This window comes from Cornus florida, unplaced genomic scaffold (assembly GCF_030987335.1).
Source record: "Cornus florida cultivar Cherokee Brave unplaced genomic scaffold, ASM3098733v1 CherokeeBrave_3.0.0_Hap2_Chr11, whole genome shotgun sequence".
NCBI classification, from domain to species: domain Eukaryota; kingdom Viridiplantae; phylum Streptophyta; class Magnoliopsida; order Cornales; family Cornaceae; genus Cornus; species Cornus florida.
In genome coordinates this window covers 93444700-93470743 of record NW_026775581.1, presented here as the reverse complement: position 1 = coordinate 93470743, position 26044 = coordinate 93444700, and the positions used below count along the sequence as shown (strand labels likewise).

The 26044-nt window shown below is 33.4% G+C and overlaps 1 protein-coding gene across 1 annotated transcript; it reads right to left on the bottom strand.

Annotated features, from left to right (window-relative positions):
• Positions 1-4598: 4598 nt before the first annotated feature.
• Positions 4599-20546, bottom strand: LOC132282539 (uncharacterized). The gene is made up of 8 exons (XM_059784259.1): positions 20243-20546; positions 20096-20117; positions 17547-17603; positions 17390-17471; positions 5738-5833; positions 5492-5616; positions 5373-5391; positions 4599-5078 (listed from the first exon to the last, which is right to left on the bottom strand). Exons 1-8 carry the CDS (start codon positions 20343-20345, stop codon positions 4863-4865), a joined length of 720 nt encoding a protein of 239 aa, XP_059640242.1. The 5' UTR covers positions 20346-20546; the 3' UTR covers positions 4599-4862.
• Between the last annotated feature and the right edge of the window lie 5498 nt (positions 20547-26044).

Here is a 26044-nt window from a genome sequence, read left to right as displayed (position 1 = left end):
TCTTGAGGGCTTGTATTTGACTTGTTCGATGGGTTTAGAGTTTTTTCTAACATTTATGATGATCGTGAACTTCATGAATTTTATGTCCATACGAATTATAGTAGTATCTTTTTTGAGGAATAATTTGTTCTGGTTTGTTAGGATGTGTTATTACTTATTTATTTGGAATTTTGAGGTTTAAGAAATGAAATGGATTAATGAATTTGAGGACAATAATTATAATGAATTAAAATGGAAGACATTTATGTTGAGTCTAAACTTAATTAGTCATCCCTTAATATATATATATGTACCTAGTGTTGAGAGTGACAGATTGGATACAAAATAAGTTATTGCCTTAAATATCAACCATTAACTAAACTCATCCAAAATAATTCTATTTTTTTACTCTTCAAAGTATTTTCATTGTTAATTGATTAATTTATTTGTTTATTGTTTTGTGTGGAATGGGAATAAAACAGTCAATGATAATTCATGAGTCCTGCCAAAATGGGGTTTGTTGGTTGTGGAGACAATGTTATGATTTTAATAGGAATATGTGGTTTGTTTATGTATTTGGTAATCTTACCTGTCTATAGTTATGTGGATTTTACTTGTGACTTTGAATTTGTTTCATAAAAGGTAAATTTTGTCCTAAAAAATTTTATAGGTAAATTGAAAAAATTAGAATTTCATAAGAAGAGTCATGAATTCTTCTTTTTTAACTTTCAAATTGAAAGATGTATTAAATAATTTATTTGAATTTTTATATTTTAAAAAAAAATTGTTTCAATCTAATGGTTAAATAGGAGAGCTCACGACTCTTCTCATTAGAAGGTCCTCTTAAGAGTATAATAAGGAATGTGTTAGTTCGGGTTGACGGGAAACTAGGAATGCGGGGGGTCATGTGGCTTATAACTTATAGACTAGGGTTACAAATCAACTGAGTTGTTGATGAACAATTCAACCTCGGCTCATTTAGAGTTCAACTCGGGCTCATTCGTGAAATAAACGAGTTGATTTCAAATGATGTTGGGCTCAACGGGTGAACGTGATCTCGTACAGCTTAGTTTATGTATGGAAACATGTCCTCGTGCTTATATATGTTCGTGAACTTATTTATATTTGTTTCTATTTTTATTAGAATTCCTAGAGGTAAAATATGAGTTTTATCGATTTTGATCATGAGTTCAATTTGTTTTCTTAAAGAAGTTGAGTTGAGCCAAGTTTGAGATCAGTTTTTTTGATCTCATCACGGTTTGAACTGATTCTATAAACAAATAAACCCGAGCTCAAGAAGCCTAAAGCTTAGACTCGATTCATTGTAGCCCGCTATTTGGTTGAACATAAAATTTATTTACCATATTTGGGAAAATCCAAAACTACATAATTAGAATTGGTTGCTTAAAGGTCAAATTCAATTGAATACTTTTCAACTTATTGACAATAATGATTAATAAACAAAAACTATACATGTATTGCACTCGTAGAGTCGTAATTAATTAGTGAAAATGAGTACTATACAAGTACCATACACGTGCATATATGTAGTAATTAGAAGATTTTATTTGTTGTTAGTAAATGTGTTTGATACGTGTATAAACGCAAGTACGTAAAAATAATTTTGAGAGAAAAAAAAAAAAAAAAAAAAAATTGCATGCTTGACAAGTTTTTAACTTAATTCTCATATTTTTTTAGTTGAATCATATAATACACATATTAATATTTTCAATATTATACATAATAAAAAAATTCTTCTAATTTTTAAAATAGGCTGCAATTCTATTAACATGACTAGTAATTATCCTTGTCATTTCATTTTTCCAGTCATTAGAAAGTTAAAATTTTTGTATCCCTTAACCATAATTAATATTTTTGTATCCCTTAATCATAACTAATATTATCTAATATCTAGATATTCTCTTAAATGTTATGATAAATCAATTCAATTATGTAACTATACGTAATCTTTTAAAACTAAATTTTAATATTTCATCATCATTATTGTCTTAATCTCATATGAATATGATCAACTACATGAATTTTTTGTAATTACATGTTAATATTTGAAACAATAAATAAGAGCTCTATTTTTTTTGGTAAGTTAAAAATAAGATATTAATTTAATTTTTTATGAATAGTTAAAAATAAGATATGTAACTGTATAAATTTTTTATAATACCTTTACAACCAGAAATTTATTGAATTACTCTTTTAGTTTGATTTAACATTGAGATACAGGTGAAAAAAAACAACAAATTTATATAGAAATAATAATTATGTAGTATGAATACAACAAATAATATATAAATGCTACCGCATTGTTTATCACCTTTTATTTATTTATTTATTATTATTTGTATTATACCTGTATGCTTATATATGTTTGTGTGTATTTTTTATGTTTGTTTGTTTTTTAATGGTGAAAATTCATTCCAATAATACTCTAAATAACACTACAAATGTTATATCAGTCTTCAATCTACTCCTTCCATAACACTAATTAAACGTACCGGCAATGGGTGATACTATCTTTAGGGTAAAAAAAATTAGGTTTAAGTTTGGATGAAATGTTTATAATTCACTCTCCAATTTATAGATCACTTTATATTATACACTTGACGTAATGTATGGAGTTGAAGAAATATAGTTTTTGATTTAATAATATATAGCTAATTTGGAATTTGGATTATCTGTTTGTCGATTAGTTATCACACAAATTTATATATGATATATATATTTCTTCACTTTTAATTTTAAATGAGACAATTTTAACTTCTTCATGCCGCCCCAACTGCTGCTAATTTGTCCAAACACGACTTATGTATAATATATATATATGTACACACATATAATTATACTAGTATATATAATTAATAATAATAATAACATTGAACTTTAAACAATTTATTTGCTAATTCGTGTGAACTGTCAAATATAAGACCAAGCAAGGTTATGCGCATTACGTGTAAAATGCTTTCCTACTACATGGAATGTGGATATGGTGCCACGTGGAATGCTCAACACGATTACGTGTATGGTTATAATCCATGAGAACTTAAGACTATTGAACCCGCACGATTAGCATTTATTATTATTATTATGATTTATGAACCTACCAAAGGAAAAAATGTCAAACGTTATTTAAGAGTGAACATGACCCGACCTTCTAGATCTACTTATCTTTTGTTTTTGTTTGGTTGGAGTGTGTTGGATATGGCTATGTTTGTCAAAACAGCGTGGAAACCAAGCTCCATGGGTTGATAAGGTCGTGTCAAGTGGGATCCAGACTTTGAATGTGATGATCATGGTTGAGCTAGTAGGAATCAAATGACAAACCTCTCTTATTGTTGTCCATATATATAACACATACATATATATAATCATATATACGTACACGTAGTTTAAGATTATATATATAGATTATAGACTATATAATAGGTCTGTGTCATTCTTCACCTCCTAGCAACATCCTGCACAGACAGCTATAATGACCTTTTTTTGCATACGCTTAAGTTGAAGTGAACAGATTACATTTTCCATTCCCTCGTTTTACCAGTAGGAAAATGAAATTTAAACGGATATTAGTGAAATCGAAGGCTTAGACATGTATAACAAGAATGTATACAATATTTTAGGGTTTTTATCATATTGTAGTATCTCTAATTAATGGACTCATTTTGTCACCATATTGTAGTGTCTCTAATTAATGGACTCATTTTTTCACCATATCAAGTCAAATTGAGAGAATTGATCAGCGCCAGAGTACCACGTGTAAATACCAAAAAGTCCTTGAACTTGTTCATAATCTTGTTTCAATCTGTGGAGGAAACCCACTTAACAAAGTGACTAGATTTGACAATCATGTTTCAATCTTAATCACTCTCTCTTTCTCATTTACAATATTACCTATCTCTGCACATTTAATTTTCTACACATTTAATTTTTTTTCCAAACAAATAACTCTCACAATGCTTTTACAAAATCTTAAATCCCTCACCAACTACATTTAAAAATAAAAATAAAAACACAACTAACCATATGCACGATATTTGATGAAATTCACATTTTAAAAGTTATAATTCTGCCATCGATGGAAGCTGAGCTGCAAGACGTTCCGCAACTGATCGACCATCAGTTTGGTTGCATTTCGGATATCCATTGATTGATTTAGTGGGTGCACACACACACACACACACACACACACACACATATAAACACATATATAGACACACAATGCCACTAACCTTTTATATGCATTTCGAATTCTCAATCATGAAATTATTACTTCTCTTAGCTTGAGTTCATTCAAAAGCACACACACATATAAACACATATATAGACACACAATGCCACTAACCTTTTATATGCATTTCGAATTCTCAATCATGAAATTATTACTTCTCTTAGCTTGAGTTCATTCAAAAGCATTCCTTTCGGGTTTCTACGGATTGTTGGGGAAATTTAAGATTGAGAAAATTACAAATAATAATAATAATAAATAAATAAATAACCTACTACCCTTTCTATGATACTATGAAAGTCCTAACAATGATTAAAAATGAAAAATGGTACCCTCTCCCAACCAATTGGGGGAGCCAAGCAACTGAACAAATAGATGACAAAACATGAGTTCCATAGAAAATCCAAACTTACTAAATGCAAGCATAACTCCATTTGTATCTTACACCAATTGCAAACACATATGTAAACCAAATACAAATCTATAATAAATCGGGTCCTTACTATGTTTAGAACATGTATGCAATCAACAATTAACCACACAAATCAGTCACCATACCCACCCCTCTGGTCTCGATCATGCAATAATAGATGCATGGGTTTAAATGTGATTTTACTTGCAAACATGTACAGCATAGGGATCACCTTTGATAGCCAGAAGGAGGATAACCAACAGGTGGATAGCCTTGAGCCTGAGGAGGCGGATAACCAGGCTGCCCGTATGCAGGTGGAGGTGGATATCCAACAGTGGGAGGATATGGCTGATCAAGCCGTGACATTTGCTGGACAGGGGGAACTGCCATCACTTGTGGCCCAAACATACCATCTCGTTTGTCCATTTCGATTTTGTGTTGTGTCTGCAATAATTCCAATACCAGTTAACTAATGATGAAGTGATATGCAGCAAAGAGCAATGCTCTACAAACAGTGATTGTATACAGAATTTAACACTAAATGATGTGTAATACTCTTAATTCGTAATTATTTTTCAAAATAAGAAGGCAACCATTTTCCTCTTGCTTTCAAAAGTGTCCAGCCTTGTCAGTACATGAAGAATTTCCATACAACTTTGTTTGTAAAGCATTTTCTATGCAATTAGCATTATAATATAGTTTCCAAACCCAAATTAATTTACTATATCTCTCACATACCTGCATGCACGCACAAACCCTGCATAAAAGGAAAAAAAATCAAACAGTAGAGTCAGAAGGATTTTCTCTAATTATTTGAGATGAGAGTTCATTAAGTAAGCAGGGAAGGGAAACCTTACGTGCAGTAGACCATTTCAGCCAAACAAGATAGTAACTGAGAAGCCTCTTGGATTTCCTCACTTCCAACAATCATAGCAACAATGGAAAATATGCACGCAATTTGTTGAAGGCAGAACATAAAACCCTAGATATCAGTACGAAACATGTTTTAACCAAATGTGACTCAAAAAAGCTGTTTTGCCAACTACTTTAACCAAATGTAAAAAAAAACGTAAAATAAATTGAGAGAGGGAGAGAGAGAGTACAATAATGCAATTATCACATTGTGTTGTCTGTATGTTGAACTCGTCTTGCAATAGAAAGCGGGTTGAGGCTACTGAATTTCCAAAGCATAAGAGAACCTGAAAATTTTATAAACAAGAATAGAATTAATAACAAGTGGAAAAAGCCTTCCATGCAACTGTGACATTCAGTAATAACTGAAAAAGAAGATTGCAAAGTTCCATGAGAAGATTTTGACAAGCCTCCGTGCAAAAGGGGTGGACAAAGAGGGGAGGCTCCATCCCAGCATGGGGTGGGTTTGTCGGGTGTCCATGGTCTTCAAAAAAAATTTAAAATATATACTACTTCATTGGCTTTTCTCAATCATTTAAACTAAAATTCCATTAAATTTTATATGTCGTAAATATGTAAATGGGTAGTGCTTCAGAATTCTATATGGAAGTACACAATGTAGTTACACCAAAATACTGTCTCATAAATTCGGAATGACTGGTTTCACTTTCAGTTATGTCTCATAAATTCAGAATGACTGGTTTCACTTTCAGTTAACCTCAAAGTTCAGCGCGACATAGGCTTTGGAGACCTAATGAACTACAGTGTTGGATTCTTTCAAGCATACTATTTTCTTCATGCAAATGCATCCAGGGACTGGGCAATTATTCTCCAAGAATATTAAATGCCATTAGAAGGGTTTAAATTGGTAAACCAGAACAGGGGCAAAGGTCAATTTTAGGGTGACATGAGGATTCCTGCTGATGTATGTTTCATGACTAGAAACAAAAATAGCCAGTAGCTGATGTCCCATTACATAAACATCAATTTTTGAAATGATAGCAAAAGCGAGTTTTTAAATTAAAAATGAAGTAAATAAAATAATTTCCATCCTAAAGCCTTTTATTGGTATGTCGGAGTGATTGTGCTAAGAAATTATAGAACTCACACCAACATTATATATATAAAGCTGTGTTACGAAATTATAGACAGCTTTGGCAGCATGCTCAGGCTTGAACATCTGTAGGATGTAATCAACAACAGTGAAGGATTGAAATTGGCAAAAAGACCATCCATACAAAAATAAGGGAAACTGCTTTAAGAGTATGCTTTGCTATTCTTGTTTTCTACTTGAAGGTAATTGATTATATGCTACTAGGATGCACATGACAAGAAGCAAAAGATAAGGAGTAACATTGTGTCCAGCATTATCTTCAGTAAGTTGTCAGTTGCAAAATAAGGAGAAACATAACAAAGATGATTATTATTATTATTTATTTTTTTGTGGGGGTGACCTTGAATAATAATAAGATTATAAAAATTTTGAACCAAGATAATAAATACAAAAATATAGATGTTGATTGATAATATTTCCACTCAATACATTTACAATTGTATTCGTTAAGTTTTCACCTTATGAAAACACAAGTTGCAAAAACATGCTTCGTCCTCTCCTTATCTCTCTCTATTCGTCTTTGTGTTCGGTTTTAAGATCAAGGGTATTTTTATTATTTTGTAGGGGCATTTGTACAACAATAAAAAGATCACATGCAAAAATGAAATAACAAAAAAGTTAAGTCAGGGCAAAAAGTGGCTCTACCATTGAAATGTAACTTTTATTTGTTTAGATAAGATTTTGATTATTTGGAAACCCCAACAATATAATCAAAAGAGGAGAGAGAGAGAGTTGATTACTTTTTTTATAACCTAAAACCTTAGTGGGGGCAAGTATATATAATATCAAAAATTCAGTGGGGTAATTTTAGAATATTAATAAAAATTGTAGGTATATAATGGAAATAAAAGAAAGTTCAGTGGGGTCAGATGCCCCCACTGGAATCAACATGGGTCCATCCCTGGCCTCCATCACATTATCTCTTTCTATCTCCTATTGTCATGACAGTTGAGTTATGATTTGGAGATTAACACTACAGCCACTCCCTCATGTCAATTCTTCTATCAGTTTAGATAAATAAAGAGTGCAATCTGGATACTAGTTGCTTCGTGGGTAGCATTGATTTCCGAGAAGAATGGCTGGAATCCTATTCTAGTGAGAGGAACTGAGATATGTACAGTGGAAATTGATATATCCCCACCCCACCCCCTTCCTAATTTTTCAAAACTATTACACCCATGCCCTTTATTTAATATTTTTTCCTGAACCATTTTGAACATTTCTGATAATTTATTTCAATACTCTTTCTAAACAATTAAATACCCTCTAGTTTTTTTTTTTTAAATTACCTAGCAACTCTCAATTCCAATCTAATGGTAAAATGGTAACCTAATTTTATTACATTCTCGTATAACCCATTTGCCCACCCCCTCATCCTCTAACAAAAGGATCCTAAATCCACCCAACTGTAGGGGGGGCACGAGGAAGCAAATTTCGAAAGGAACCAGCCTCAAATACCAGATTTACGGGTGAAGAAATGCTTCTAAAGAAGATGATGAAGAAATGCTTGGATATGAATTGGAGGATGCAACTGGCTACATGTGACGCTAGGCTATTGTGGAATATCTAAATCCAATTCCCTATGAATACATTAGTGCTACAGCACATGTAATACCCCTAATTTTAAAAGGATAGTCTCGGTATTTATTTATTTGTTTTAATTATATTTTTAATTATTTAATTGATTATTTGACTAATTGTTTGTGTGTTTAATTGAATTAGGTATTACTTGATTATTTGATTATGTGTTTATGTATTATTTGTATTTGTCTATGTGTTAATTGTTTAATTAGATTACGTACTTAAATAGTATTTTGATTAATTGTAAATTAAATGTTTTCGTTTCTTTTATTATTTTATTTTATTTTTCTTTTATGGTTATGGTTAGTGGTATTTGGCCAACCAATTGGGTCCCATGAACTATTTGGATAGGAGGTTGGATGTGTATGGATTATTACCCGTGAATAGTTGTGTATGTATATATATAGATATATATTATATACATATATAAAAAGGAAAGTTATTTATTAATTACTTTTATGGTAACTTGGGTAGTAATATTTAATCTCATGTATATGTTTTATATTTAAATAATAAAAATATACATAGATTTAATACGTGTTATGTTTCAAGTTACTGTATAATATTATGGTAACTTAAGTATTATTGGATAATCTATTAATAAATAATGGAATGTTTATAATTTATTTATTTAATAAACATATACATAAATTATATACGTAACATATTTTACTTACCTTTTTAATATATATTAAAGGGAAAGTAAATTATTAATTACTTTTATGGTAACTTGGGTAGTAATATTTAATCTGATGTATATGTTTTATATTTAAATAATAAAAATATACATAGATTTGATACGTGTTATATTTTAAGTTACTTTATAATATTATGGTAACTTAAATATTATTGGATAATCCATTAATAAATAATGGGGTGTATAATTTATTTATTTAATAAACATATACATAAATTATATACGTAACATATTTTACTTACCTTTTTAATATATATTAAAGGGAAAGTAAATTATTAATTACTTTTATTTTATTTTTTTATTTTTTTTAAGTTGACTTGGATTAGGAAAAGGGTTAGGGTTATTTTATTTAGCCTATAAATATATAGCTACAGGTTGTAAAAGGGGGTTAGAAATATTCACGTGATATATTCTAGAGAGAGAAGGAAGGAAGGAGGAGAAAAACTCTGTAGAGAGAAGATCAAGAAAGAAGAAGTTTAACTTTCGATCCGAAAGTTTAAGGCAAGTTCTTCTTCCATCTCTTTCCCTTTGATTCGTGTTTCCATGCATGCCTAGGAAATTCCAGGATTTATTAAACACACAAAATTAAATAATTATGCATGTTTAATTGGATTAGAACATAGGTTTTATGAAATTGGTTCATATCTGCTCTTGTGTTATGAATTGATAAATGCATGATTTTGATTTGATTTCCGGTGTGAATTTTTATATGTTTACATTATGTATTTTTTCATATCTGTGGAATGATGGAACGTAGAAACATGCCTAGGATTCCTGAACATTAAATAGGAACTAGGTTTGGGTTTAAATAAATTTAAATAGACTCAATCATAATGATGTTTGCTATTTGAATGTTTTAAACAAACGAATGAATTTAATCTTTTAATATGTTTAAGCAATTGAGATTAAATGTGTAGGATGAATTGGATACGGAGAATGCTTATTTGACGGTATAATAAAATATCATCATGTATAAGATTCAGTTTGTGTAGGACATATGATATAGGAAGCTTAAATAAATAATAAGTCATTCCTATTTTGTGATAACTTGATATCATATTATCATAGTTATTTCTGGATTATTTGATGTATATCCTTAATCGTTACATCAATTGTTATATTATGTGGTTTAATCCACCGGTATGGGACGGTGGCATTCTAGGGACGGATTAACTTATCAGTTAAGTCCCTACCTATTTTATATAAGGGAATGGATTAACTAAAATGTTAAGTCCTACTTATATTCAAGTCAGGTCAGCTGAACAAGTTGAATGACTTATGGAGGATTAATTTATACTGGATAGGATGGTTACTAAATCATATATATATAAGTATGGTGCCATGATATGAGCCTGAGTCTCAAGATCAGTGGTTAGGGTGCGTATATTGCCAAGGATGTGTAGCTAGATATAGTGTAGTTGTGTACCCTGGTAGGTCTAGAAACTCATGCCCACTATATGTGCGTTTTGCGTGTTGCCTACTATTCAGGTTGAGACAACCCTATAGTCTAGTGAGGTTCCTTTAGTGTGTGTGTGTGTGTGTGTGTGTATATATATATATATATATATATATATACGGACTACTAGTTACTGTTGAATTGACTAGGATGTATACGTGTATCGGATCTCTGCTTGGACTGTAATAGAGTAGAACTTGTTTATGGGCCTGACCCACCATTATTTTTCAGGTGTTCGTCAGGAGTAGAGGTTAATCGTGCCGAGCGAGGATCAATCTACTTCATTCTTCCGATGCTACATAGGAGTTCCTTTATGATTCAGTTTCCTGATTTAGACAGTTATTGCTGTCATTTGTTTAGTTTGGATTTTCTAGGGGTCCACACAGTATGGATTCCCGAGTTGTATTTTGGAGGATCAGTTGTATCAGAAGAGTTTATTAACTAATGGAAATATATTCTGAGGTTTATTATTAGATTATCATTTTAGTTTTCTTGTCAGCATTTTATTTATTCTTCTTTATTCTTTTGTATTCTGTGTTCGTTTATCATCAATTTGTTTTGATATCCTTGGGTATTCGGGTGTGGGCCTGGCCAACCCGCATTCGGAAATCTGAGGGTATCACAGTTGGTATCAGAGCACTCCAAGTTCAAGTGTCCTTAGGAATGTCTTTCTTTATGTGACTTCCGCGTTACGTCTCTTAAAACTTAGAGCCCGTATTAGGATTCATTGTACTCCATTTACGGTTTGTTAGGAGGAGCTGATGTCAATTATATTCTATAGTCATAGAATGGTTGGCACTAGGAAAATGATGAGTTCAAGGCGAAAGCGATAAAGACCCAAAGGAGTAAAGGAGTACGTTATCGATTTCGTTGCCAGAAGGCAGAGTTAAGGATCGATGTTTAGGTTCGTTTGGCGTTACTTTAAAAGTATATAAGCCAAGGAAGGATTTAGGTGTATGTGATAGGTCACCGCATATCGAGGCCAACACGACTTCAGTTGATCTCAAAAAGGAGACAAGCGAGGAGTAGGAGCTGAAGAGGATCCTAATGGAGGAGATTTATGTGTATCCAATACAGAGGGTACTAAATCTTGAAGATGGATGATCGCGCGAGGTGATCTAAATTGCTAGTAGTATAGCGAATGTTATTAGTAGAATTGGAGTTGATCAATCTACAAATAATTAAGCTTTCTTACGATCTCTAAAAGAGGTATATAAGAAGTATTGTTCAGGAGTTTGGGGATCGGATGTGTTCTTATCAGAATGAAATACATAATTTTTAAATCACATACAAGAGGGCATTGGTATTATATTTTGACGTTCTAATTCGCTTTAAAAAGCCAAGTTAGACAGTTTACATTCCACATATAAGAAGGATAAGGGTTAAGTCCTTGGTATTTGCTTAGGCAAACATTTGTGTTTTTAAGCTATGTTTTAAAGGATATGTTTCGAGGTTGGATGATTATTTACGAAACTATAAAAGGAAATTTTAAAACAATCTAGTAAGGTTGATTTCAAATGAGACTTTCTTTTCTAGAAAGAACGATGTCCTAAGTAGGAGTATATTTTGTTTTATTGTGTTCATCATATGTGTTTTATTTTAATTTTTGTTAATTACTCGGGTTTTGGTATGTGGTTTAGTTGGGGACATAAGTGTGTGATCAATCAATTATTGTTTTAATAACATGGTGTAATAGCGCTATTTACGCTAGATTTGTGAGCATACGGTCGTAGGATTTGGTAGATACTCGTAAATCTAGCCAATCTATTGGACCTGGACATGTGTCATTATGGTGTGTTTTAGGATGGGATAATTAAACCATCACTACGAGTCAAACAATCTAGAACGATTAGTTTGATATACTTTACGCTAGGTATGGATTCGTATCATATTACAACGCCATGATATTGGTGATTGTTAATGTTTCGGTATGCATGAAGTAGTGGTAAATAAAGATCACTATAACGCCATGATGATATATCAGAGGTGCTGGATTTGCTGAACATCTTCTTGAAAATTTCAGAAGTTGTTACCAAGTCGGAAGGAAGATTTAGTATTGGATTAAGTACTTATTGGAATGACACCGAGTGAAGATAAAAGACTGAATAAATATTCATCAGTAAATTCTTAATCAATAATTTATTCAAGAAGGTGTGTCATTAGGAGGAATTTGCCGGTGTTACACATAGAGGAGGAAACTAAGTCTCTTTATTTCCATAAATAATATGGAATTATTTTTTTTTTTAGTCACAATTTGTAACAATTAGCTGTTACAAGGAAATTGATGACTTATGTAGAGGATGGAAAGATTTCATATTCTTTTGAAATTAGACAAAGAAGTCGGATTGTCATTAACTTATCTTAAAGAAGCAGGGTGTGTCAAAGATAAGATGATGAGACCAAACACTTATATAAAGATGAGGTGCATGGTATATATGGAAAGGTCGTAGTTTGTTGACTTTTGTTGAGTTAAAGTCATAGTTGACTATTGATAAATGGAATTACCGATTGATTTTCAATATCGGCAAGTTTATCACGGATCAGTGGTGGATAGATTTAGTTATAGAATTCGCTTTTAAAGATGCTCCAATTTAAACGTTGGGTACAGACGAAAGCTAGTGATACCAGACTAACAGTACTTTCTATAGACAAATTGAATGGAGGATGCACGGACTGAGTTTCACAACTTTTAGTTCTTCATCCTGGTGGAAACATGATGCTTTACGATAGGCAGGAGAAGGGACATAGTGATTTATCTCCAAGTCTAATATTTATTAGATAGTAGAGATGGACCATCAAAGATCACTAGATCCTTTGAGCCATTTCCTATACTAAAGTGGAAATGAGAGAGCATTTTACAGATTTAGTTGCGGGATTTCTGATTTTACACAAGGGTCAGGATTCTGGATGGGAAATTGGTTGACTAATACATTAGGTCAGCTTGATTCTTGTCTATTTCGAACTGCTAGGACTTCAGTTCATACGAATAGAATGGATTACAAGACGGTTTAGATGGATTATAGTGGTGATTCACACTTTATATCAAGTTCCGTCTGGTGGAAGCAATGATGTAAATGGATGCTCTCAACAAACGATAGAATATTTAAATCTTTCGATTAGTTGGTAAGTTATCAGATGCATTTATAGCAAGTGTAATAATAACACTTGCTATTATTACGGTAGTTGAGAATGTCAACTTTGAATATTGGAGCTGACCTTAGAGACGGTATTACCTTACTCAGATGGAGTTTAAGGTACTCGAGGAGGATTTAGTAGTTTCTGTAAATAGTGATATGACGATCGGGCGACTGAGCTGGAAAGTTTATAATTTTTCTCGGTGTGCTCAGATGGTTAGAAGGTACATCATGACATCAAATGTCGGTTTTGGTGAACAGATACGGATAAGGATGCATATATAATTGCCGTAAGTGTAAAACCTGCTACAAAGGTGGAAAGTTGATCATCAGATATCGTAGGAATCTTTAGCCACTTCCTATAACAAATATGGAAGTTGAATTAAATAGGAGTGACGGTCGGTGGGAAGGATCGACATTGATTTGGAATTTCAATTTTCCATATGGAATCCGAGTGGTGGATTGAGAAAGATCGCTTGAGGATATAAATTTGAGTGATGCTTATTTTAGAAATTCATAGTAATTCTATAGTTCAGTGATAGTGGTGTTATAGCATGTGGATGTCCATTATAATGGATGCAAAGTGCTATTTCGAAGGAGCTTTATAACGATTTTGGAGCAGCAGTTTTGCTTCATATCTATAGACAGAGGAATTAATCGAGAGATTAAATTAGACCATAAAGGATATGCTTGAGGCATATATCCTATGTTTTCATGGACAATTGGAAGCATTTACTTCGCTTTTCAGTTTTTGTCTGTGGTATTGTTGGCACAAGGAGGTTGGGGTGACAACATTTAAGGTTTTGTATATTACCTCGTAGATACCTCTCATTTGTTGGTTTGAAATGAAAGCAAGGATTGTACAATCAGACCTTGACTTCATTTAAAAATATGCCGGAAAGAAAAACTTTCCTTTGTATTGAACTGCGCGTGGTTAGGAGGCGACAGTGGGCTGTTGTAAATAGTTAAACTCGTATACTGGAGTTTTTCTATCAAGGAGTAGTTTGCTCGTTCTGTTTTCCATGTAGGAAGAAAGACGATTTTTGGAGAAAGGTCAATTTTATTTATTACATTGACTTTTAGAGGATTGTGTTTCGCAATTGAGGCAGTCGCCTATGAATTAGCGTTACCAAATTATTAGCGCTAGGTGCATAGGAGTTTGTTCGTATATTCTATGGCACTTGGAGCTATGTAAATCATTCCCTTGTCGACATGGGAGGATTACGTTGTTGTTTGATACAACCTATGCATTGTATGATTATTGTGTTTCTTAAAATATAGGAACCCTGTATACCATTTGGTATATTGGAGTTAAGTGGAGCCCTCATAGTAAGGTTGCATCTACTTAGGACTAGGAGGATGTTTTTTTGCTCATAATTTCCAAGCATAATGGAAGAAAGTAAGGGCGAATTCCGAGGAACCAATTGGGTCCCATGGACTACTTGGATAGGAGGTTGGATGTGTATGGATTATTACCCGTGAATAGTTGTGTATGTATATATATAGATATATATTATATACATATATAAAAAGGAAAGTAATTTATTAATTACTTTTATGGTAACTTGGGTAGTAATATTTAATCTGATGTATATGTTTTATATTTAAATAATAAAAATATAAATAGATTTGATACGTGTTATGTTTCAAATTACTGTATAATATTATGGTAACTTAAGTATTATTGGATAATCTATTAATAAATAATGGAATGTTTATAATTTATTTATTTAATAAACATATACATAAATTATATATGTAACATATTTTTCTTACATTTTTAATATTTTATTTTTTTATTTTTTTTAAGTTGACTTGGATTGGGAAAAGGGTTAGGGTTATTTTATTTAGCCTATAAATATATAGCTACAGGTTGTAAAAGGGGGTTAGAAATATTCACGTGATATATTCTAGAGAGAGAAGGAAGGAAGGAGGAGAAAAACTCTGTAGAGAGAAGATCAAGGAAGAAAAAGTTTAACTTTCGATCCGAAAGTTTAAGGCAAGTTCTTCTTCTATCTCTTTCCCTTTGATTCGTGTTTCTATGCATGCCTAGGAAATTCCAGAATTTATTAAACACATAAAATTAAATAATTATGCATGTTTAATTGGATTAGAACATAAGTTTTATGAAATTGGTTCATATCTGCTCTTGTGTTATGAATTGATAAATGCATGATTTTGATTTGATTTCCAGTGTGAATTTTTATATGTTTACATTATGTATTTTTTCATATCTGTGGAATGATGGAACGTAGAAACATGCCTAGGATTCCTGAACATTAAATAGGAACTAGGTTTGGGTTTAAATAAATTTAAATAGACTCAATCATAATGATGCTTGCTATTTGAATGTTTTAAACAAATGAATGAATTTAATCTTTTAATATGTTTAAGCAATTGAGATTAAATGTGTAGGATGAATTGGATACGGAGAATGCTTATTTGACGGTATAATAAAATATCATCATGTATAAGATTCAGTTTGTGTAGGACATATGATATAGGAAGCTTAAATAAATAAAATAATAAGTCATTCCTATTTTGTGATAACTTGATATCATATTATCATAGTTATTTCTGGATTATTTGATGTATATCCTTAATCGTTACATCAATTGTTATATTATGTGGTTTAATGCACCGGTATGGGACGGTAGCATTCTAGGGACAGATTAACTTATCAGTTAAGTCCCTACCTATTTTATATAAGGGAATGGATTAACTAAAATGTTAAGTCCTACTTATATTCAAGTCAGGTCAGCTGAACAAGTTGAATGACTTATGGAGGATTAATTTATACTGGATAGGATGGTTACTAAATTATATATATATAAGTATGGTGCCATGATATGAGCTTGAGTCTCAGGATCAGTGGTTAGGATGCGTATATTGCCAGGGATGTGTAGCTAGATATAGTGTAGTTGTGTACCCGGGTAGGTCTAGGTACTCATGCCCACTATATGTGCGTTTTGCTTGTTGCCTACTATTCAGGTTGAGACAACCCTATAGTCTAGTGAGGTTCCTTTAGTGTGTCTGTGTATATATATATATACGGACTACTAGTTACTGTTGGATTGACTAGGAGGTATACGTGTATCGGATCTCTGCTTGGACTGAAGTAGAGTAGAACTTGTTTATGGGCCTGACCCACCATTATTTTTCAGGTGTTTGTCAGGAGTAGAGGTTAATCGTGCTGAGCGATGATCAATCTACTTCATTCTTCCGATGCTACATAGGAGTTCCTTTATGATTCAGTTTCCTGATTTAGACAGTTATTGCTGTCATTTGTTTAGTTTGGATTTTCTAGGGGTCCACACAGTATGGATTCCCGAGTTGTATTTTGGAGGATCAGTTATATCAGAAGAGTTTATTAACTAATGGAAATATATTCAGAGGTTTATTATTAGATTATCATTTTAGTTTCTTGTCAGCATTTTATTTATTCTTCTTTATTCTTTTGTACTCTGTGTTCGTTTATCATCAATTTGTTTTGATATCTTTGGGTATTCGGGCGTGGGCCTGGCCAACCCGCATTCAGAAATCCGAGGGTATCACAGCACAGATCAGTAAAAGTTGTGACCCACTACACAACCTCCTGAATTGCAAAACATATTGTTGAGGGCCCTCCGAATTATTAAATTATATATAAATATCTACGAGTAAGGCTAAGAATTTTTTCTTTTACACACAACCCATAAGTGTGCTCTTCCCACCAAAAGAGAGAAAAAGAAGATGGGGTCAGGGGTTACAGATCCACCAACAAATGGGACAGTAAACTAAGAAGTTAAGAAAAAAATTATATATTTAAACACAGAATTGGAGAAAGAAGTAACAGTAAGGAAATTCAAATAACCATCATACCTCAGTGAAGAGGCAAAATTCAGGGCATCGGTTTTCTCCACACCGACCACTGCAAGGCATATAACCAGCACAGCAGACATACCTATGACAGACAAGACAAAGAAATGTTATGCCATAAAGCCACCTGTATCAATTCAGAATAGGAAGCACCATTTACCTTGACATATCATTGTAGAGAGCTCGCTTGCGTAGCATGTATGATGTACATGGGGCACTGTAATGAAGAAAAGGGTAAATTAGTTACACTACAATGGTAGAAGAGAAATAATCATAGAAAGCTCATAAAGTACAAAACAAAGACCAGAAAGCAAGAATTTCAAAGATGGTACCAAATCGAATGAAAAAGATGAAACTGAGAGAATATTCGAAAAATATAATGTTAGGAAAAACATTCAATTTCCTCATTCATTATTATTTAAGGAGCCACAACAGTGTAACATAACAACCCTGTTTGCATCTTTCAAGGATAATTTGATGTTAGGAGCGATATACCACCTAAATTTTGAAACAATTTGGAAATGAACATAAAAAACATTTTGCAACAAGTTTAGAAGGGTTCAAAACATAATATATAATTTAGATGCAGACGCAAGACCAAGTAAACCATCAACTGTGAACATTGGAAGCCTTTTCCTCCAGTCTTGATAATAGAACATTGGGGAAATTGAAAGATTAAATTTCAATAATTGGAATTTGTTAAGACTGATGGCATCAACCAGGACTTGTTTGAATCAGTGAGTCATACATTGATAAGTAACTAGCAGCTATTGGTCGAACACTGATAACAGTATGCTAAACGTCTATTGGTTTTTCAACCAACAAGTTGGAAAGAAAAGTTTCTGAGGTGTTCAATCAGAGCTGATCCTTCAAGTTTTAGAAAATTTTAGCCCATTAGGGGCTTTTGATGCTTGCTAAGGAGTGAGGGCTAACTTCTGCACCATTCAGTAAAAATTGCCATATCAATGACTAATACTGCTAGCAAGACCCTCTCGTCATATGATGAGCTAAGTGGACTCCGCCATTCCATTAAATTGTATTAGACAAGGTTGTGAGAATCAAGATTCTGTCCATAGGATGAGATCGTAGGATTAAATCAAGTATCGCAAGATTCTCGGGGGAAAACCACCATTCTATTAAATTGATGTAGTAGACAAGGTTGTGACTTGTGAGAATCAAGATCCTATATTGGATAGAATAGGGGAGGCCATGTTATCAGATCGTAGGATCAAATCAAATATCGTAAGATCCTAAAAAAAGTGAGAAAAAAAACACTAAACTATAATTACAAAACTACAATATTAAAAACATATGAGAAAAATAGAAATACTATTACAAAGATGTGAAACGTGCATTTACACACAAGTTCATATAAGTAAATTTCATAACGTAGCTCAAAAAGTAGAGCTCTGATGACACGTAATTTACAAGGTTTTATATGGGAAGTTCAAGGTTTAAATTATTCAATTCTAATTTTTCCATATGAAATGTATGTTTTACAGTACCAAAACTACCATTTAATAAATAAATAAAAATCCAGAAAAACTTGTAACACAATCTACTAAGTATCAATTATATAATTTATATATACTGAAATAAACCTAGAAGATTTTGTAACACAATCTACTAAGTATCAATGATATATGCTATAACAACTAACATTATTGATAAAAATATTTGAAATATATCCACTACACAAGTATTTTCAGTTCCACCAAAAAAAAAAAAAAATTATACATGAACATTCCTACTACGAATGCTACTACCCTAAACAATCCTGTAGCGATCCTATCACAGATTCACAATCCTAACTCCTTGTATTTTTCACACTGTACATATTTGGATTGCACGGTGGTGTTATCCTACATTCGGATTGCAAATTGGAAAAACATGGTAGTAGATAAACTTACATAATGGGTACTTTCATAAGCAAGTGGCTTAGAAAATTGAGGTCCTAAGTTCCCTTAAACCCATGAGTTAAGTAGACATTATGAACAATTGATACAGTTGAAACAATGACCAAAACTCAGCTCCTTGGGATTTTGAAATTTTGACCTGATTGACCATCAACTTCCAATTCTTAATTGTGTGAATAATAATATATCCAGTCCATATCACTAGCCAGGACAGAACAGTTCGCTATTTAGCTAGTTGAAGAAAAAGGAAAAGAGAAGGGAAAAAAGAAAACAGTAGAAGAATAAGAAATAAAGAGGTACAATATTAATTCACTTATTATTCATTCCCTAACAATCATAAACTTATATATTGAAGCTTCTTAAAAGTGCAGTTGAACTAGATCAAAGTCAAGTGGAATCCTTAATCCAACAACAGGCAACCACAGATTTTATATTTTACTGCTTCTGAACAGCAGAGGCCCAAAATGAAAAACCACAATTTAACAGGCATCTACAAAATGAATCTCAACTAAAAAAAAAAAAAACGAAGGCAATTGCAATTACATGATCAGTAAATCCATTTGTCCAAACATTCCATAATTCTAAATTCACAAAAGAAAGAAATAAAACACTATCCAGTTCCAAAGAAATAGATCAAATCACTGAAATCAACCATCTTAACAGTAAGTCAACAAGCTCGATTTTTCAAGTATAAACTACACCTGTTAACAATACAAATGCTAAGAGAAGATTCGACAACTCAGATCAAAAAAGCATATTGAATTCTCAATTTGCGACAGATCGCAGCACTTACCAAAAAAATGCAAAGCAGCAATCTACATGAAAAACACAACAACAAATCAACAGATCAGAAAACTAAAAACGAAAAAAGGAAAAAAGGAAACATAATCAAGTAGTAAGATCAAACACAAATGTACGAATCCAGAGAGAGAGTTAGTACAAGGAGTGTCGGCCTGAATTGTGCCCATGAGATCAGTGTGCCAGAGGTTGCGGTAGTTCTGGCGGATCTGCATCTTCTCCAAATGCTCCTGCGACGCCGCCATGGCCACACGATTCTGCTTTCAGACGTCAAATCGAACCCTAGCTTTTCGTATTCGATCGAAACCCTAGCGTTTCGACGACGATGAAGACGAAGAGGCTTTATGGAGTACTCGGGTCTTCAAGGTCAAGGTGTCGTAGACTTCAGACTTGCGAACGAAGTCGCTAGAAAAACGACCTTTGCAAGAATAAAATAATTTGGATAATTTACATCTAGACAGCTAAATTAAGAAACACCTAAATAAACCACTGGAGTTTTGAAAAACTACACAAACTCGCTATTGTTTGGGTGTGCTTCGTGTGAAATGTCCACCTTGTCCTTATAATTATGCCTTTTAATAAAAAGAAATATAAAAAAATCCAACTAAAATGACTAAAATGGCCGTACCATAATGGTCACCCAATAATACGTCAATGTTGTTTGAAAGCCTAATTCAACACTTAAATTTGAACTGATTAAGTTTTTAATTAATTAAATATATTTCATGCCATTTTGAGTGTCACTTAAAAGTCGTGTAAAATAAAATAAAAATTTAAGTGGGTGATGTAATGTTTATCAATATATATATAATTAGTAAACAATGACTTTTTTTCATTGTGGGGCACACCTACGATATAAGGGTCATTACAGACCCATTTATTTTTCAATCTGCTCTCTCTCGGCCAGCTTTAGTCACCTTCTCTCGCTGCCTTTGTATTTTCTTTTTTCTTTTTCTTTTACAACTTCAAATCTTGATTTCTCTCTCAATTTTTGGCGGATTAAGGTGCCGTTTGAGGCAAAACGAAGCCCACTACAAGCTCTACGCATCCATACGAACAATTCCAGATTTGATGCCCTCATTGGAGTTCAAAATTCAAGATCCATTTTAAGGGTTTTGTGTAAATTTGAGGTAGGGACACCTTAATCCACTACCTTCTTGTTCCATTGTAAGTTATATTCATTTATTGTGCCAAGCATGCTTGATTAGAAGTTAATTGTATCAATGATTGTTTTAAATGTTGTCTAGAGAAATTCATGTGTATGAATGTGAGTTGTTTTATGTGTAAAGCATGCTTAAATATATTTTATTGTATCTTAATGTGTTAATAATTACTTAGGAGATGTTGAACATATTGAATGTTTAATTTTATGGTGTAGAATTTTAAATGCCATGACATTGAATGTATGGAACATATATACATGCATATACCATTGGGTTTGCATGAAATGGGAGAAATTGTTCTTAAAATAAATATGGGGAATTTCAGGGAAGTGTTTTTGATGAAATGGTTTTATGTGAAACCCGGTCGCTGCGGGGTTACCAACGGGCCGGAGGTTAATATATCCTAGAGGGGACTAAGGAGTCGCCCTAGCGTGGTTGAGCTAACTGGGCCCCATAATGACGCCGCGGGGTTACCAAGGGTCAGGGACACTAACCAATCCTCCTCTCATGTCACGGCGGGGCTACCAAAGGGCGAGCTGTATTAACAGTTTAGAAAATGATGTTTTGGATTATGAAAATGGGGAGCGACACTAGTATGCATTGTATCTCATTGCATTGTGCGATACCCCTCGGATCCGAGACACGGGTTGATCAGGCCCAAGCCCAAACCCGAGGGAATATCAAACAATTAAAGTATTTTAATACGAACACAGATGACAAAAAGGAACAATAAAGATAGAATAAAGCTGAAAGAAAATAATAATAATAAAACCCTCCATGTAACTGAAAATTGAAACTCCAATCCTCCAAAACTTCAAGGTTACAACTTGGGAATCCACTGGTGGACCCCTAACCAAAAGTTCAACTGAAACTAAAAACTGAAAATAGATAATGCTATAAACATCGAGAAAAGTCCTACGTAATCAGATGAATGTGAGACTGTCCTCGACAAGCACGATCAAGCTCTAAGGCTGGAACCGTCCTGTACCTGAAAAGAATAATGAAGGAGTGGGTCAGACCCACGAGCAAGTTCTAATCTAACTACAATCCATATAGTGACCCGATACACAGATACACCGTAGACATCTCACAATATTTATCTAGTCCATACGTATAAATATATCCACACTAAGGGATATTCACTAGTCTATAATAGGGGTCTCGACCTGAATAGGAGGCAACATGCGAATACGCACCCAAAGGTGGACATGAATACCTAGACCTAATAGGGTACACCTCAACCTTTTATAACCAGCTGCGCATCTACTGCATATACGCACCCTAACCTACGAGTCTGAGACTCAAGCTCAACTCGTGGTACCATAAACATATATATAAAGTCCGTCCAAATCCAGGGTATGCAATTCAACTATTTATTAAACTGACATACAATAAACCAACTAGTTAGTCACTCAACTTATTCAGTTGATATGACTTAACTACCATCCGTTAATCCAGGAAGTCATCCAACTTGGTTACAGCTGATCTGACTTAGTCACAATTAGGATTCGATAACTTTCAATCCATTCCATTAATCCATTAGGTTAGGTTTATGTATTTTGAGCTAAACCGTCCCTAGTATGACACCGTCCCATACCGGTACATACAATCCTCCATATCTATGTAAATTACAACACATATATAACAATGTAGCAATTTATAAACCAAAACTAATATCCAAATAATTGCAGAAAGAATATTACAATCTAGCAATTAAAATACAGTATTAATCCATGTAATTGCAATAAAGAATTTAACATTCTAACAATTCACCTCCAGTGCATGCATAGTTCGAGTTTAAACATAAAATGATCTATCATGCATTCAAAATAAGAATTAAAATCTTATTATACTCCATAATGTTGCCTAAAGTTAAGCTAATCAATTGGATTCTTTACAACATATAAACAGTATGCATAATTTTATGCTTCCCATTGTTGTATCCTTTAACACGGTGACATAAACCATCTAAACAGAAGCTTAATTAACACTTACCACTTGAATTAAGTAATCCAGTATACTCTCAACTCAGTTCAGAACAAGTTAAAACCCCTACAGTCCAAACAGTATTCCAAAAACGACCCTGTACGCATCAAAATGGAAGAGCCTGCTCTAAAACTTTGGAGCAGGCTCTTTTTAGAGCATGGAGCCGGCTCTAAACATCATAGAGCCGGCTCTTTTAGATGGGGGAGCCGGCTCCTTCCATTGTGGAGCCGGCTCTCTCCTCTTTGAGAGCCTACCGTCCGTCTGTTCTTCGTTTTAGTTTCCCCGCTTCATCACTGGGTTACTCATATCACTCTGTGGGTTTTTAGAACAAATCAAGAAGCCTTAATTAAGCCTAGAATCATCTCCAAGATTTGTTTACAATATTGGAAACAGTTACAGAGTTTAAACTAAACCATTGAACTAGCATGCTTGAAGGGCAACACTATAAACAATTTGCAATATCAGTTATGATCCAACCCATCTGTTTCTCTTCACCCCTGCACCCAGGAGTCTTATATCATCCCAACAACATCTCCATGATCCGTTTACAGAAGATAAAAACAAGTATGATAATTAAAACTACAACAGAGTTTAACATGTTTTACTAAATAGAACTGAAACAAACATGCACCACCTGTAAACATATTTGATTTTCAAGCAACCAGATCATCAACAGAGCATATAATAAACACGTAAGTTTCAATTATTAATTAGTTCATCCCTAGAGATAATCTAAGTGCACAGAACACGAGCCAAGGGAAGGAGGAAGATAAGAACTTGCCTGTACAGTTTTATAAACAAAACCTTGTCGCCGTTGTTCTAAGCTTTCCGGCAACCACTGACTACCTTCTAGCCTTCTCTGGTTCTGATCTAATCCACCAAAATCCTCCCTTGGTCCTCTCTGTTATTCTCCTTGACAGACCGTTATGATGCTCTGTTCTCTCAACTTCTCTCTTTACAGAACCAAGACTTGTTTTTCTCCAAACCCTTAACCAACGAAATCACCATATTTATAGACGTACAACCCTAAACCCTAATCCTTGTTTAATTAGAGCCAAAGCCCTAACATAAACCTTAGTCGGCCCATATACAAAACCTACGTCTAAAGTGTCGGCATTATAAACATACGTAAGTTAAAAACCTAAAACTATCATTACAAAAATAAAATAAAACAGTGAATGCACAAAAACATAACATCATTAACAATTCAACTCAAATACCATTTAATAAACCCAACCAATCAATAAATCAATTCAAACACACCAAATAAATAAACAAAGGCAAGAAATCAATTAAACAACCAGAAAAACCAATTAAACAAATAATTAATAATTAAACAAATAAAAATCCAATAACATAATAAACAAAACTACCGAGACTATCCTTTTAAAAATTAGAGGTATTACACATTGCATTGGATATACTTGAGATTAAATCGTTATGCTGTATTGTTTCCCGACATTGTATGATCCCCATTTCCCAATGGCCTATGCTTTGTTTGGATTCACAAGGACACAAGATGTGTGTCTTAAGTGTCACCTACTGAGCTTTATGCTCACCCTACTATTTATATTTTTTTTTTCAGGTCTTGGAAATAAACCGGTGGACGACAATCCACCTCAAGTTTGAAAGTTGTTTGCTATTTTGTATTTTGACCATGATATGTATATTCATAGTTGTGGAAATGTAACTAAGTTAGTATTCATGGCCTTGTAACTTAAGAACGAACTTATCTTTTGTTTGATGTAAATGAAACTAATGGAATTATGGTATATATTTCCATGCAATTGTATCATATAACATTGTAAGACAGGGACTTTAAATCTTAACCATGTATTTCGGGACTGTAATTATGATAATTTAGATTAATTGGTGTGTGGATGTTCCACCATGAGAGAAACTATGTTGAGGTATAATGAACGGATGAATGGGATGCTGGAGTATGTTATGTGTTTTGTGTATTGGGACAGGTTGTTGAAGGACCATTTTTAGGGGAGGTTATGCCGAATTTTTTTAAAAATTTTGGCATCAGCTTGGGTCGTTACAAATTTGGTATCAGAGCCCATGGTTCGAAAACCATTAGGACGACGGGTAGAGGCCTACATAGGATTGCGTGGGGTGTTGATTTCATTGTGTATTAACTATTTGCTACTTGCTTACTACTTGAACAAGCACGCTTAACTGCTTATGTGCTTACGTGCTTAAATGTCTATGGTAAAATGTTTCTTGCATGGTTTTGCATGCTAAGTGTCATTACGACATCATTTCACGTTGAGTTGTCTGTAGTGGACTTTAGTGTTATGTCATTGAACCGTTTTCTCGTTTTGTAGCACGATGTCACGGCGTGAGGAACAAAGGGAAGTTGGCTCCAGGGCGACTAGGGGTGATATTGGTGAGAGCTCTAGCTCCAATCCAGAGGAGCTAAATGATGAAGACACACTTCTTAGGGACTTAATTCCCCCGAGAGTTGTCCCCACAATGAGGGATAATGTTGAAGCACCCGTAGAAGTGGGTGAAGGTTCTGTGGCACCGGAGTTGAATCGTTTATTGCAAAATGTCGTGAGGGCAACGATTGCTGCTCAGTCGCGGTCAGTACCACAACCTACAGTTCAAGTTGAGGAGACGCCAGCTCAGAAGCGTCTCAAGATTATTAAGGGGTTTTCTCAGCTGATGCGGGTTATGTTTGAGGGCGATGCGGATCCAATGATAGCAGATGACTACATGGAGCAAGTTGAAACTCAATTGATTTCAATGGATGTGACGGAGGATCATTTGAAGATTATCCTAGCTATTTA

Coding starts and splice junctions, on each gene's coding strand:
- LOC132282539 (XM_059784259.1), bottom strand. CDS start 20,345: ATGGCGGCGTCGCAGGAGCATTTGGAGAAGATGCAGATCCGCCAGAAC. Junction 17,604..20,095: donor TGCTGCTTTGCATTTTTTTG/GTAAGTGCTGCG, acceptor TCTTCATTACAG/TGCCCCATGTACATCATACA. Junction 5,834..17,389: donor AATTTTGCCTCTTCACTGAG/GTATGATGGTTA, acceptor TAAAATTTTCAG/GTTCTCTTATGCTTTGGAAA.